General features: G+C 49.3%; 2 protein-coding genes across 2 annotated transcripts in view; one reads left to right on the forward strand and one right to left on the reverse strand.

The window, feature by feature from the left end:
- On the forward strand, positions 1 to 7,823 carry Arl10 (ADP ribosylation factor like GTPase 10). The gene is made up of 4 exons (XM_021180561.2): positions 1 to 259; positions 731 to 929; positions 3,909 to 4,084; positions 5,854 to 7,823. Exons 1-4 carry the CDS (start codon positions 77 to 79, stop codon positions 6,025 to 6,027), a joined length of 732 nt encoding a protein of 243 aa, XP_021036220.1. The 5' UTR covers positions 1 to 76; the 3' UTR covers positions 6,028 to 7,823.
- A 1,425-nt stretch (positions 7,824 to 9,248) lies between these two features.
- The window catches only part of Nop16 (NOP16 nucleolar protein), a 5,939-nt gene continuing 1,186 nt past the window's right edge, over positions 9,249 to 14,001 (reverse strand). The window contains exons 3-5 of the mRNA XM_021180056.2: positions 13,430 to 13,499; positions 10,852 to 10,958; positions 9,249 to 10,453 (exon numbers count right to left, since the gene is read on the reverse strand). Coding sequence (XP_021035715.1) covers positions 10,310 to 10,453; positions 10,852 to 10,958; positions 13,430 to 13,499 — 321 coding nt within the window. The 3' untranslated portion in view covers positions 9,249 to 10,309. The remainder of the gene's footprint in view (positions 10,454 to 10,851; positions 10,959 to 13,429; positions 13,500 to 14,001) is intronic.

The following is a 14,001-nucleotide window of genomic DNA, read 5'->3' on the forward strand; positions in this document are numbered from 1 at the left end:
TGGCGGGGTCCGGCGGGTGGGCGCGGCCACAGCTCCATCTTCCACCGCAGGCTGGTCGGTCTTGCTCCCTGGCCAAATGGCGCCGCGGCCGCTGGGCCCCTTGGTGCTGGCTCTGGGTGGCGCCGCAGCAGTGCTGGGCTCGGTGCTCTTTATCCTCTGGAGAGCTTACTTCGGCCGCAGCCGGGAGCGGCGCTGGGACCGGGGCGAGGCCTGGTGGGGCGCGGACACTGCCCGCCTCCCTCAGTGGGACGAGTGGGAGGTGAGTGCGAGCCGCCGAGGGCTGGGAGGCCTACGCATGCTGTGAGTGCGGAGTGCAAGCGCGAGGGCCCGGGCAGGGCTTCGGGCTCGGTAGCCCCGAGGGCGCGGTAGGAGCCAGCCAGGCGACAGTGCAGTAAGCGCAGTGGCGCCGCCCCGGGGATCCCTGGTAGAGCCCTCATTCCCGGTGCGGATAATCGTGAGATCTTGGGATTGTCTTGGGCTTACTGTTCGTGGAAGCCAAGGATTTACGATGGGAAAAAATGTGCGCGAAATCATGAGGAGTCAAAAAGAAAAGTGAGAGTTTTAGTTTAGGACTCAAAAAGCAGCTCCTGCCCTGCAATGTCAGGCCACAGGTGCCTGCCCCGGGACGCGTGGAGGGCGTGCAGGGGCACCGCCGCGCATTTCGTTGTCCCTAGGGAAGGGAGGGTCAAAAGGGAGGTTGGGGATTGCAGCCTTCGTCTCTGTCCCACAGCCCGAGGACGAGGAAGATGAGCCGGCCTTGGAAGAGCTGGAGCAGCGGGAAGTGTTGGTGCTGGGCTTGGATGGCTCAGGGAAAAGCACGTTCCTGCGCATGCTGGCCGGGAAGCCACCGGTGGAAGGCCACGTCCCCACCTGGGGCTTCAACTCAGTTCGGCTGCCTACCAAGAATTTCGAGGTGGACCTGTTAGAGAGTGAGCAAGAGACACCCTCCCCCTTCTCCCCGTCCTCACTGATGGCCCAGGGCCTAGGTTATTTGGAGATTATCGTACAATGCATTTCTATCTTTTTTTTTTTTTTTTTTTTTGGTTTTTCGAGACAGGGTTTCTCTGTATAGCCCTGGCTGTCCTGGAACTCACTTTGTAGACCAGGCTGGCCTCGAACTCAAAAATACACCTGCCTCTGCCTCCCAAGTGCTGGGATTAAAGGCGTGCGCCACCACCGCCCGGCGCATTTCTAATCAGGACATTTCCCCTTTATGAAACCCTTCCTGCTTCTCTTCAGGGCACAGGATACAGAACATTCTAACACTTAGGATTCTTCCTTATCCCGTGTCTCCAAATGGTCCACCTACCTTTCACCACACATGCCTTACTAACAGCTAAGGGTTCATATGCCAGGCATTTGACAAACACTGCTTATAAAATACCCCACAAAACTCCACAAAACTGCCATCAGTTAACCTATACGTGTACAAACAGGTTTCCGACAAGTTAGATCAGGAAAGTTTTCCCCCAGTGTTCCAGTGTTCTGGCTGCCTGAAGAGGGCATCGGACCCCCCTATAGATGGTTGTGAGCCACCATGTGGTTGCTGGGGTTTGAACTCAGGACCTCTGGAAGAGCAGTCAGTGCTCTTAACGGCTGAACCACCTCTCCAGCCCCGTGTTCTCTTGCAGCAGGTCCTCCCGGCCCTCAGGAAGGGGACCTGTTTCTTACCTGTTCTTTGCATGCATCTCTCTGCTTGGAACACTTGACAAACTACTACCACTCATTCTGAGCTATAGTGTCTTTTCTTCCATAAGTTGGGGTTTTGTCATTTGTTTGAGATCGTCTCATGGCATTGAGGCTGGTCTTGAACACTCGAACCTTCCTTCTCCACCATCTGAGTGCTAGGGTTACAGGTACACACGGCCACAACCAAGCCTCAAGTGTGATTTGTGAATGACATCTTTTGAAGCTTACCTTTGAAGTCTGGCCTCTGCCTGACTCTGGTCCCCTCCTGCTGCAGGATTTGTCACATCACCCTCTGTCCCTGATGAGGAACACTGTGGTCACAGATCCATTTCTGGCCCAAAGGCTCAGCCCTCCAATACATACCCGAGGGGACTTATTGAGTGAGTGGTCTGAGAGGTGACTGAGGAGCCCTACCTGCAGATGTAGGATCCTTGGGATTTTGGACTTCCCCACCTGGGTCTAGCCTCAACTCTGAGGAGTTAGGAGGGACTTTGAGGCACAGGACTAAAACTGTGAAGCCCAGGTGTGCTTATTTAAGCACTAGGGATAGAGTTGAGCTTTGAGAGCTGAACTCTTAGCCTGAGTGGGTCTCGTTCTTCTGTTCTTAAGCATTTGTGATCTGGTCAGGCCTGGCCATACCTTTTCTCCCAGGTCGGAGCAAACATTGATCTTTACTTAGGACTGCCCATCAAGCTCTCTCTGTCTCTTCTGGAGCCAAAGGACAGGAATTCAGTGATTGCCTGACAGAAGGAGTGTTCACTTTCCCACCCAAGTGAGGTGTTCTCACATGCCCGTGTTCTGACAGACATCAGGATTCAGACCCAAATGGCTGTCAGGCCTGTTGGTTCACACCTGTAATCCCAGCCCTCAGGAGGCGGTGGCAGGAAAGCTGTCAATCAAGTCACAACAGTCCCCTCACGTGGTCTCAGCATCGTGGCTTGGGGATCAGCTGAGAATGCACACTGTGGCAGAACTGGCAAGGGAGCACATTTATTACTGGCAACACCTTCCTTAGTGCACCACCTAGGAAATCGGATGTATCGGTTCTGTCCACCGTGCACTTGCTTAGCCTGGCCTACTCCGACTGCTGCTGCCTGCTTCAAGCCCCTTTCGTCTCTCCCATCTAGAACTACAGTTGCTCCCTTGCAGATCGTCCCACGGAGTCAGCAACTGGTATCTTTCCGAAACATGGTCTGGACCCTTGACGTCCGGCTTCCGCCTTTTCTCTTCTCTCTCTCTCTCTGGAGGTCCCTAGCTTGCCATGCTTTCCCTTTCGCGCATTCGTGGAGCTTGTCCTTTGCACTGCCCGAGATTATTATTCTTCCCGTGGCTAGCTCCTCATCCTCCTCTCCGCTCACATCCAGCCTCCTTGAGGAGACATTTCCAGATCGCCCAACCCAAGTCCAGCCGCAGACACCGGCCACTTCCCCTTGTTTTCCCTTGGTTTTGATTCCGTACTTTTCTAGAATATGTCTTATCTGGTTGCCTGATCCATTCTGGCTAGGGAGGGAGTTCCTTGAGAGCCGGGACTCCAGCCTGCTCGTTTCCCTTTACCCAGCACCCAGGTGAGTGCTTGGCACCTGGTAAGCACTCAGTAAGTATTTGATGAGTGCCTACTGTGTGCCAAGACATTGTGCTGAGGCTTTTGGGGGATTTAGAGTGGAGAGAGAGAGAAGCAGAACCGGATTGGGGTGCAGGGTAGCCAAGGGGAACTGAGCAGAGGGGCAAAGAGGAACAGAAAGGCAGCCCAGGCGCGGGTGGACACTGTGGCTAATGTCGTTTGGCACGACTCTGTACAGTGTTCCCGAGGGAGGGAGAGGAAGGGATGACAAGCCTGAGTGGGGACTGAGTTGGGGGTAGTGGTACACTGGCAAGGCATGGGACTCTAGCTTTTCTAGGCTTAGGATCCAGGGTTTCCCATCAGTTATCACTGACCAGGGAGGGAGCTAGGAACTGATAAGAGGCAAGGAAGCCCAGCAACTACCGCCCATGCACGCCCATGCAGCCGGTGCCTTTGGGGGTCTGCTGAGACCTCTTTGTTCAGTAAGAGACTGGTACACTAGGGTAGCGCCCTCTCAGGATATCTGACTGGCTCTGGGCTGTGGCAGCTTCTTTGTCCCTGACTAGTGGACCCTTAGGAACCGGAAGTGGGTTGGGGCTATGGGCAGAGCCATGCTACAGGGAGCTCTGCTCTGAGCTGACCCTTGGCCTCTCTTCAGTTGGTGGCAGCCAGAACCTGCGCTTCTACTGGAAGGAGTTTGTCAATGAGGTGGACGTGCTGGTGTTCATGGTGGACTCGACTGACCGGCTAAGGCTGCCCTGGGCTCGGCAGGAGCTGCAGAAACTGTTGGACAGGGATCCGGATCTGCCTGTTGTTATAGTGGCCAACAAGCAGGTGAGTGCTGTGGGAGGTGAGCCAGTTGGTCTTCTCACAGATGCCTGGACATAGGATTGGACGGCATAACCAGCCAGTGCCTGACATACTGTCCCCGCCCTCCCCTTTCCACTTTATCCTTCCCTCCTGTTTCTTTCCTCAGTCTTGTGTTACCCTTTAGAGATGTGATGCCAGCCGCAGTTTTCAGTACTTTATTTTCCTGGATTTTTTGAGACATCTGTCTTGAATACTTTATGCAGCCCAGGCTGGCTGGAACTCATAATTCTGTCCCTAAGTTCTGGGATTATAGGCGTGCACCACCACACCTCCCTTAAATGACATTATTGGCCTTATGCAAGGTATACAATACTGTTTCCGCTTTATAGTTGGGGCCGCCACAGCTCAGGGTGTTTGTAGTCTCCACGGGGACATAGAGGATGGTGGAGCTGGGATGCCTGCACTGAGCTGAGAAGTGCGGTACATTAAGTAATAGTAGGAGCACAATGTTCAGGCACCTTGTGAACACCTGACAGCCATCACCCCGCTTCTGCCCCGCTACACCCCATGATAAGCTCTGTTGTTTCTTAAAAAAAAAAAAAAGATTTATCCATTTATTTTATGCATATGAGTCCACTGTAGCTGTCTTCAGACACACCAGAAGAGGGCATCAGATCCCATTACAAATGGTTGTGAGCCATCATGTGGTTGCTGGGAATTGAACTCTGGAAGAGCAGTCAATGCTCTTAGTGAGCACTGAGCCAAATCTCCAGCCCCAATGGTGTTTTCTTAGAGCCTCAAAAGTACCCAGGGCACTGAACTGTTAGACCATTATAATTGACAACTGATAGTTTATGGCATTTTGAACCGACAGGAGGTGTCTCCGTTACTTACCTGAGTTATCTCAGTTACTTGTTGTAAAGAGACATCTTGACTGAGGGGACTTACAAGAGAGTGTATTGCTGGCTCACAGTTTTAGTTTTGAAACCTTGAAGATATGCCTACACTTTTCCCTACAAATCCATATGTCCATCCCAAGCAGTTCTACTGACCTTGGATCAAGCATTCAGAACTGTGAGCCTGTGGGGGCCATTTTCATTCAAACCAGGTACAGGAGGCAACTGAGGGGTCTTACCATGGAAGAATTGCTCCAGGAATCCCGAACTAATGATGAACTTTAAAGGGATCAGCTACAGTATCTAGTAGCCTTTTTTCTCTTTCCCCAACCCCAGATTGTCTGGGAGTTACCCCACCGTATACTCTTACATTGTAGGCATAAGACAGAGTAGGGATTCCAGAAGGTTCAAAAGTGTGGTCATTAGGCAGGCGGATTTCTGAGTTTGAGTCCAGCCTGGTCTACAGAGTGAGTTCCAGAACAGCCAGGGCTACCCAGAGAAACCCTGTCTCGGAGGGGGGGTGGGGGTGAAGTGTGGTCATTAGTGTGACCTTGGAACCTAAATCTGCTATTTATCATCGTGAGGAGCTAAATGACATCACTGAGCCAGCTTCCTCATTAGTTAAGTGGACCCTGAGAACCAAGGACTTGGTAGGCAGATACCATCTTGGTGCCTAACAAGGGCTGTTTCTTGTGACATTGATGGATTGCTCCATGAAAAACGGGTGCCACAAAATGATGGAGGGCACCGAATTTCTTCCACAGGATCTAGAGGCACCTCCTGGGATTTGGGGTCCAGAGTAGTTGCTGAACATGTATGTCTGTTATGGCTGACAAGGGTGGTATCACACTGGGAATGGTCTGACAGCCATGCTGTGCTGGCTTGTGTTCACTGCAGGACCTGAGCGGGGCCATGAATATGGTGGAGCTGCAGCAGGAGCTGGGCCTCCTTGCTAGTTATAACCAGAGGGAGGTTTTCCTCTTGGCAGCCAGCATTGCCCCTGCAGAATCTGGCTTTGGGGAACCCGGCACTGTGCAAATCTGGAAATTGCTCTTGCAGCTTCTCTCCTAAGCTGAACCCACCTGCCTGCTGCCCAGCCTTGGAGACCACAGTTCTGCCTTCTCCCACATCGTTGTTGCTAGCCTAGGCCTTGGGCAGGAGCATCATAGCAACGCTTCCTCTCTCCCTCAAGAGCAAGGCCAAGTCTGTGCAGAAGCCTTCCCGGTGAAGTAGATGTGGGGCTGAGGCAGGGAGGATGCCGTAGTGTAGCTCCAGCTTGCCTTGCCTTCCTGCAGTGTGATGCTCAGCAGGCTCAGTGCCCCTCCCTGCAGGTCCCACTGCTTACAGAGCAGTGTGGATATCACAGGTACTTCTGAGCCTTCGTCTCCCGTCTCATGGTTCACTCCTGGTAATGTCGTACATTTACCATGTGGAAAGGTTCTGGGTACAGCACAGCAAGTCCTTGCTCCTAGTCCTTCATTATCCTCCAGCCCCTGCTCGCTCTGTCTGTGGCCTTGTGTTCCTGCCTTTCTAGTCCCTGGGGCCATTATTTTCAAAGGGAGATGATTTCCATGTTTTTTTTTCTAAACGCCATCCCTGGCAGTGCCAAACCTGAAAACCTTAGCAGAGAGTCTTCTCGACACCTCCCCACTGTTACTATGACCTGGCCTTGCCAGCCTTTATTGACCACAAAGTGCAGTTCACTGAACAGGGTGAAGGGTGGTTTTGCCCAGGTCTGGAGACAACCTGCTGCTTTTGTACTAACTGTGCCAACGCCATGTTTACACAAGTCTAGAGAAGGAAGGAGCCCGAGTCCTGGAACAAGACTGGAGCTGGGGGGTGGGGGTGGGTCAGCCTCAGAATGGCATTTTATTTATTTATTTATGTATTTATCAAAGGAATGGGCCAAAGTTCTAGGTTCTGTTTCTAGGTGCTGTAATGAAAACCCTAGGAGACTGTCAGAAAAGCTGAAGCTTTGAGAACTGTTTGGAATTACGGTTGAGATTAGGTAACCTATAACTGTCCATGGAGACACAGGACTGTAGTTTTCCCCTCTCCCAAACTGGCCTTGAGACCATAACTGGAAGCAAGTACCTCAAGGAGACCTAGTACTCATGGTCCAGGACTTAGGACAGGACTAGAAGAGCCATCAGAATGACTCTTCCTGTGCCCACGGCGGGCACATCACCAAGCCTTCTGGGACCATTTATTTGCCAGCCAAAAACCGACTGAAATTCTGTATTCTCTGAAGTGAACATTCCATGACCCTGGTGCAGGCAAAAAAGCCTCGGTCTGCCAGGGACACTGAATGACAACAGCACTGTTGTTTGAGACAGTGTCACTCTCTAGCTCAGGCTGGCCTTGAATTGGTGGCACTTGTCCTTCCTCAGCCTCCCGTGCTGGGATTATAGGAAGCACTGTGCTATCATGCCTGACGTTCAGTCTGCTGTTTGAGAATCACTGTGCTGTCTGCCAGTTGCCCAACATACAGCCCGGGAAGTGGAAAGCATCCTCGTTAACGTGAGCACAATCATCAGAAGGGGGGCGTGCTGTGCCCTTGGACTCCAGCCTACGAGAACAGAATTACTACAGGACAAATCACTCTCATTACAAGTGATTGTCCTGCTTTTGTATTAAATATTTAAAGAATGACTAGGATTTTAAAGTAGTTGAAATTTTGTTGGATATTGTATGTCTGTTCTGAGGATTCCACCTCTCCCCAGTGCTAAAGCTTACCTTACAACCAGACTTATTGAGAGAATTCCTTTTTTCTAACTGAAAGACCTTTGTCTAATGAGTTTCATCATGTACAACTGTCATATTGTCCAAGGGGCAGGGGGGTGTTAAGAATAAAAAATTTCACTGTGTCTCCTGAAGTGACTTTACTTGAGGCTAGACCTATGATCCCAGCTACTTTGGAGAAGGCACAGTTGAGGTCTACCTGGTTTACAAAGTGAGTTCAAAAGCAGCCTGGACAATCAGGCTGGATCAGTAGGTAAAGCCTGATGACCGGAGTTTGATCCTCGGGACCCATATAAACGTGGGTAGAGAGGACTGACCCCTCAAGGCGGGCTTCCCAGTGCTAGAAAACAAACACTCTCGGGGCACTCTGTACCTACACTGGTTTAGGAGGAACTATCAACACAAGCCAGCTGCAGGACGATGACAGCCACTCCTGCCACAGGGCCAGACCTCAGACTTTGATTCAGGTCTTGGCAGATACTTTACTCCTCAACCTCAGAGGCCAAAGTCCTTTCTGGCAATCAACTTTCTCCTGCCCGGATACCTGGAAGATGACACTCTCCAGTCCATGAGCTAGCAGCACGGCGCCAACAAGGACAACTTATAAAGTGGAGTGTCACCAGCTCTCTATGGTGAAGTAACAATAAATGCCAGAATGGGTCTGTTCAGGGCATCGTCCTCATCCTGAGGATGGCTGATGCTTACAGTTCCTCAGACAGTGAGTTCCAGTCCCTGACCCCCTGACCTTTGGGACAGTGACTTAACGCCGCTTTTTATCCCTCAGAAAGGGATCTAGCTGATGGGCCCAGAAACCAACTCAAAAGGCTTCTGCCAGCTGGGCAAAATGGGCAAGCCTTTAATCAAAGGACTCAGGCAGATGGACCCCCTGAGTTGAGTTAGAGGCTAGCCTAGTCTACATAGAGTTTCAGGACAGCCAGAGCTACATAGACCATCTCCCCAAAAAAAAAAAAAAATTCTTCTGCCTCCATGCCTAGGCCTTGGAGGCAGCCCAAGTATATGCCTTGTGCCAAACACTATAGTCCCTTGTCCAGAAGCTCAGTTGGGCAAGGACATCAGGAAAAATTAAAGGCACCGTGGATGAGAGTGTAGCTCAGCAAGAAAGCTTGCACAGGTGTTTCATCTCCAGCAACTGCAGAATAGACAGCTCTGGCTATGAAGTTTACATGCCCTGGGAGCAAGGAAGATGGCAGTGATGGCTTCTAGAAGCTGGCAACCAAATTCTGTAAACAAGTTGAGGGAACTTCTAGCCAATGACACAAACTTGGATTCTGTAGAGGGCAGAAGACACAGAGGCAAATGATGAGTCCACACTAGGCCCTAAGGGCTGCTCCAGGGACTTGGGAGATTCTAGGGCCTCTTATACTATAGGAAGGATGAACTGCTATCTTCAGAACAGATTTGATGTCACCCCACACCCACTTTGGACACCTGACCTGTTTCCCTATAACAAAAGTGCATCTTACCAAATGTCATAGGCAATGTATAAAATATGCTTTTCAAGAGCGCTGAAGATACAATACACACAATTGTAGGTTTTTACATCATTCATAGTTGAGGTTAGTTAGGCCTTAAAATGCCCAGCTCAAACCCCTTGCCCGTGATCCTGTTACAGAATAGGTATCACATTCTCAGGCCACTGATTGCAAGAGGCCTGCCACAGAAGATGGCCATGCCGTGGAAAGCCTAGTAGTGGCACACAGTAGAGTAGTACAAGCAGTCTGCCAGTCCCAGATGGCAGGTTTGGGCCCCTGATGTTTGATTTAAGCCATGGCCAACAAAAGCAATCCACAGTGAGCAGAGACCTGGCTCCTTACCGTTCCTTCTATGTCAGCCCAGGCTTCCCGGAAAGCCTCTGGAGGAAACCGAGACTAGGAGCACTGACTAGGAAGAAGGCAAGGCAGTGCCTACAAAAGCCCAGGACTGCAGTACCTGCTGTTGAGCTGATAATCCATCTCCGCTCGCTAATAAGATTAGCTTTCCCCGGGACAACTCCAGAGCTTAGCTGGGCACAGTAAACACAAAAATATTACACAAGTGTGCCTTTAATCCCAGCTAGGGCTACACCGAGAAGCCCAGTCACAAACAAACAAACAAACAAAAAAAAAACCCCACCTAATCATGTTACATGGGTAAAATATTCCTTTATCATGTACAGAACGCGCTGAGACAGAGCATCCCTCTGAAAAGAAACAGCAGGCCCCGGCTTTCTGTAGCCTCCCAACAGAACACAAACCATGGCCTTGAAAGAGTTCCTTCTCCTCCAGGTGGTGGTGGCACACGCCTTTAATCCCAGCACTTGAGAGGCAGAGGCAGGTGGATCTCTGTGAGTTCAAGGGCAACCTGGTCTACATAGAGTTCTAGGACAGCTAAGGCTATTAGAGAGACACTTTCTCTCAAAAAAACAACAAAACAAAATGAAGAGTTCCTTCTCCAGAAGGAAGGGGGAGGGGGCGGGGGAGACAGACAGTGTGCATGTAAGACCCGATTCCACAGGACTTAGCCAGCATCACTGATGCTCCACGCCCCTTGCCTTACAGCCTGGCTTTGGTTTCGTTGGTCCAGCAGACCTAGGTCTGGGGGTGTGCCCCACTCAGTCTACCTCCATCTTCTTACTCTGCAGGGAATCGATGAAGGCTTGCCACTCCGTTGGGTAAAAGCGCTTATAGACATTGATCTTATTCCGGATCTGTTTTGGGGTGTCTTGGTAGTAATTCTTCTCGTCCCGGGCCATGGCCTATAAAGGAAGGACAGACAACATGTGGAGGGATACACAGGCAGACGCTCAAATCCAAATCCTAGCACTGCCTAATTGGAGTGTGCCACTTCCAATCTATCCCTGGGGTCCAGCTCTCTCACTTCAGAAGCCATTAGAGGGCTGGAGCTGGTTCAGCGGCTGCTCTTAGAGAGGACCCAAAACAGTTCATAGCCATCTATAATTCCAGTCCTAAGGGATCCAATACCCTCTTCTGACCCACACAGGTATCAGGCACACATGTAGTGGACGTACACATAGGCAAAACACAAACATAAAGACGTCTTTAGACTTTTTCTCCTCTTGTTTCTAGTCAGTTGCAGACAGTCCAGTGAGTTTCCCTACAAGTCCGAGTATTCTTCCTGGCGGGCAGAACTCACCTTGTAGTCCTCCCCGTGATTCTCCACCATGTACCGAACATAGTCAACGAGGTCCCGAGACAAGGTATTTCCTTTCTTCTCTGGGAGGCTGGCTTCTGCCTCCAAGTCTGAGGGAAGAGAAGCCAGGAAACGGAATGAGGACTTCCCGTTTGTATTATGTGCGCTGCCCAAGCACCTATCCATCCAATCCCATGTCACAAGACTTGTTGGACAGCAGCACTTTCCCAAGTCCAAAGCTAGAACTCACGTTCTCAGGCCCTAGAATCCCAAAGCCTACCTCCTACCCATCAGCGTGGCAACTCCTGAAAACCAGCTCTCAAGTTGTGATTTAAAATGAAAACCACTACGCTTACCAATTTTACTCAGTGTCAGGCCCCAGGGGCAGCAAGATGGGAAGTAGGATTGTGTCCAGCTCCACTACGAACACAAAGTCTCTTCTTGATGTATTATGCCAGCATTTGAAATGGGAAGGTCAGAATTGCTCAACACTAGGGCCGCGGGGTTAGACCCAGGTACAGCACCTGTACATGTGAAGGTAGAATCCTGACCATGGACCAAATCATTGTTATACTTTTAAAACAGGTAGGAGGGGGCTGGAGAGCTGGCTCAGCTGTTAAGAGCACTGACTGCTCTTCCAGGGGTCCTGAGTTCAATTCCCAGCAACCACATGGTGGTGCCTCACAACCATCTATAATGGGATCCAATTCCCTCTTCTGCTGTGTCTGAAGACAGCAACAGTGTACTCACACACATAAATAAATATATTTAAGACAGGTAGGAAGTACCAGTACTAAAGCAAGCCGATCTCAAGTTCATAGTTAGCCTCAGCTAAATTACAAGACAGTGTTTTAACAAATGAAACCCACAGGTGGGAGGGGGGGTGTTGAGATGGCTCAGCGGTTAAAAGCAATGACTGCTCTTCCAAAAGTCCTGAGTTCAAATCCCAACAACTACATGGTGGCTCACAACCATCTGTAATGAGATCTGACGTCTTCTTCTGATGTGTCTGAAGACAGCTACAGTGTACTTACATATAATAAATAAATCTTTAAAAAAACAAAACAAAAAACAAATGAAACCCACAAATAAAAGAAAAATAAAAGCCAGTCAGAATTCGAGTACAGCTCAGGAGCAGAGCATGCTTTCATGCTAATTCAGTCTCCAGGACGGCAAGGAGAATAAACGCTAGGCAAATGGGCAAAACACAGAAATGATGTGGTCAGAACCAATCTAAGCATGAAGAACTAAAACTTCTTACAGTCAAAACCATCTCTGACCTGGTGGTTGGACAGTCCCAGCTTTGCAAAAACAATGTCAGGGCTGTATTATGTAGCAGTGTGAATATATGTACCAACACACTTGTACTTTTTTTTTCAAGGCAGTGTTTTTCAATGTAGCCCTGGCTGTTCTGGAACTTGCTCTGTAGACCAGGCTGTCCTTCAACTCACAGAGATCTACCTGCCTCTGCCTCCCAAGTATTTGGATTAAAGGTGTGTGCCACCACTGCCAGGCCAGAACTGTACATTTTAAAAGGGCCAAGAAGGTAAATTTTATGTAATTCTTTCAGCTACAATGTAAATCTTAGAAAAATTCTTACAGGTGCCTTTAACACCAGAATTTAAGAGACGGAGGTAGGTTGTTCTTTGCGAGTTCAAGGACAGCCAGGGTAACATAGACTACATCTAAAAGAAAAAAACAAAAACAAACAAACAAAAAACAAACACAATTATGTTTACCACCTTAAGTATATGTGGCTGTGAATATTTCCAGAAGGGTGTAGGTCCCCACGTTGAACTGTCGAAAATTCTAATGTGAACCAGCCAAATAGAAGACTCAAAATAATTTCATGTCTATTCAAATCAGGAGATGTGAAAAAATAAAATCACCTGAATGGAGGTATGGCTATAAGGCTGAGTGTGCACTTAGCATTCAAGAGGCCCAGGGTTCAATTTCCAACACACAAATAAAAAATAACAAGGGGCTGGAGAGATGGCTAAGAGCACTGACTGCTCTTCCAGAGGGCCTGAGTTCAATTCCCAGCAACCAGGTGGTGGCTCACAACCATCTGTAATGGAATCCGATGCCCCCTTCTGGTATGTCTGAACACGCTACAGTGTACTCATATACATACAATCAAAATAAATAAATTAATTAAAAAAAAACACACACAACAAACCTACAACAGGTAGGGAAAAGGTTAGGCAAGGAATATTCTCTTTCCTGCAGGGTGTGGGCCACTCTCCACAGCAGGAACACATGGGGAATAAATGTATCAGTGGGCAGGCTAAATGACAGGCCAATGTCATGAGAAGCTGGGCACAAGCCTGAGACGTTCTTCTTCATCCTTTCAGACACCCAGTTCTAGCTTGTATGAGCGTCTACTACCTTAGTTTATACATTGAAATCTCATCAACATTAGCTGGGAGACAACTCAGCCTGGGCACAGTACTACTTGTGAGCCCTGGACTTCTTCGTCTCTCTCTCTGAATCTGGGCTCTCTGGCTGTAGAGTGAAGAGACAGAGTGCCTTTTCTACATGAGAGAGGACAGGACGGTAGAAGAACACAGCCCACACTCACCATTTACCACATAGGGCTTCCGGACCAGATCCCGGGGTCGCTCTTCCGTGTCTACCTCCATGGCCTTTACCTGTAAAGAACAGGTTTGAGACCAACAGACAAGCACCTTTGGTCAGAGTTTGACTAACGTTAGGGAAGGACATTCCCTATAGAAACACAACTATGTTTTGTATCAGAAAATCCTTGCCCAACGTCAACTAGAACCAGATCACACCACACACAGTATGTTCATGCTCACACTCACATGTCACACCACACACGGTATGCTCATGCTCACACTCACATGTCACACCACACATGGTATGTTCATACTGTCACATATCACACCCACAGTAATGTTTTTAACAAGCAATTCATCTTTCTGCCTTTATCTATGCTTTCCTTACTCTGCTGTGTAGTAACACCACAAAAACCATGTGCATGAAGAGCGTTTTATAAGTTACAGGGAGCCATGTCCGATAGCTTCTCCATGGGGAGGACTTACCTGACAGTGCTTAGTTATAGTTTTACTAAAAAAAAACTCTTTTTTTTTTTTTTTTTTGGTTTTTTTCGAGACAGGGTTTCTCTGTATA

This window comes from Mus caroli, chromosome 13 (assembly GCF_900094665.2).
Source record: "Mus caroli chromosome 13, CAROLI_EIJ_v1.1, whole genome shotgun sequence".
Lineage (NCBI taxonomy): Eukaryota > Metazoa > Chordata > Mammalia > Rodentia > Muridae > Mus > Mus caroli.

What these genes read in the sequence shown, in the direction of transcription:
- Arl10 (XM_021180561.2), top strand. Translation starts at nt 77, where the DNA reads ATGGCGCCGCGGCCGCTGGGCCCCTTGGTGCTGGCTCTGGGTGGCGCC. An exon ending in CTCAGTGGGACGAGTGGGAG is followed by an intron (nt 260 to 730) that starts GTGAGTGCGAGC and finishes TCTGTCCCACAG; the next exon opens with CCCGAGGACGAGGAAGATGA. An exon ending in TTATAGTGGCCAACAAGCAG is followed by an intron (nt 4,085 to 5,853) that starts GTGAGTGCTGTG and finishes TGTTCACTGCAG; the next exon opens with GACCTGAGCGGGGCCATGAA.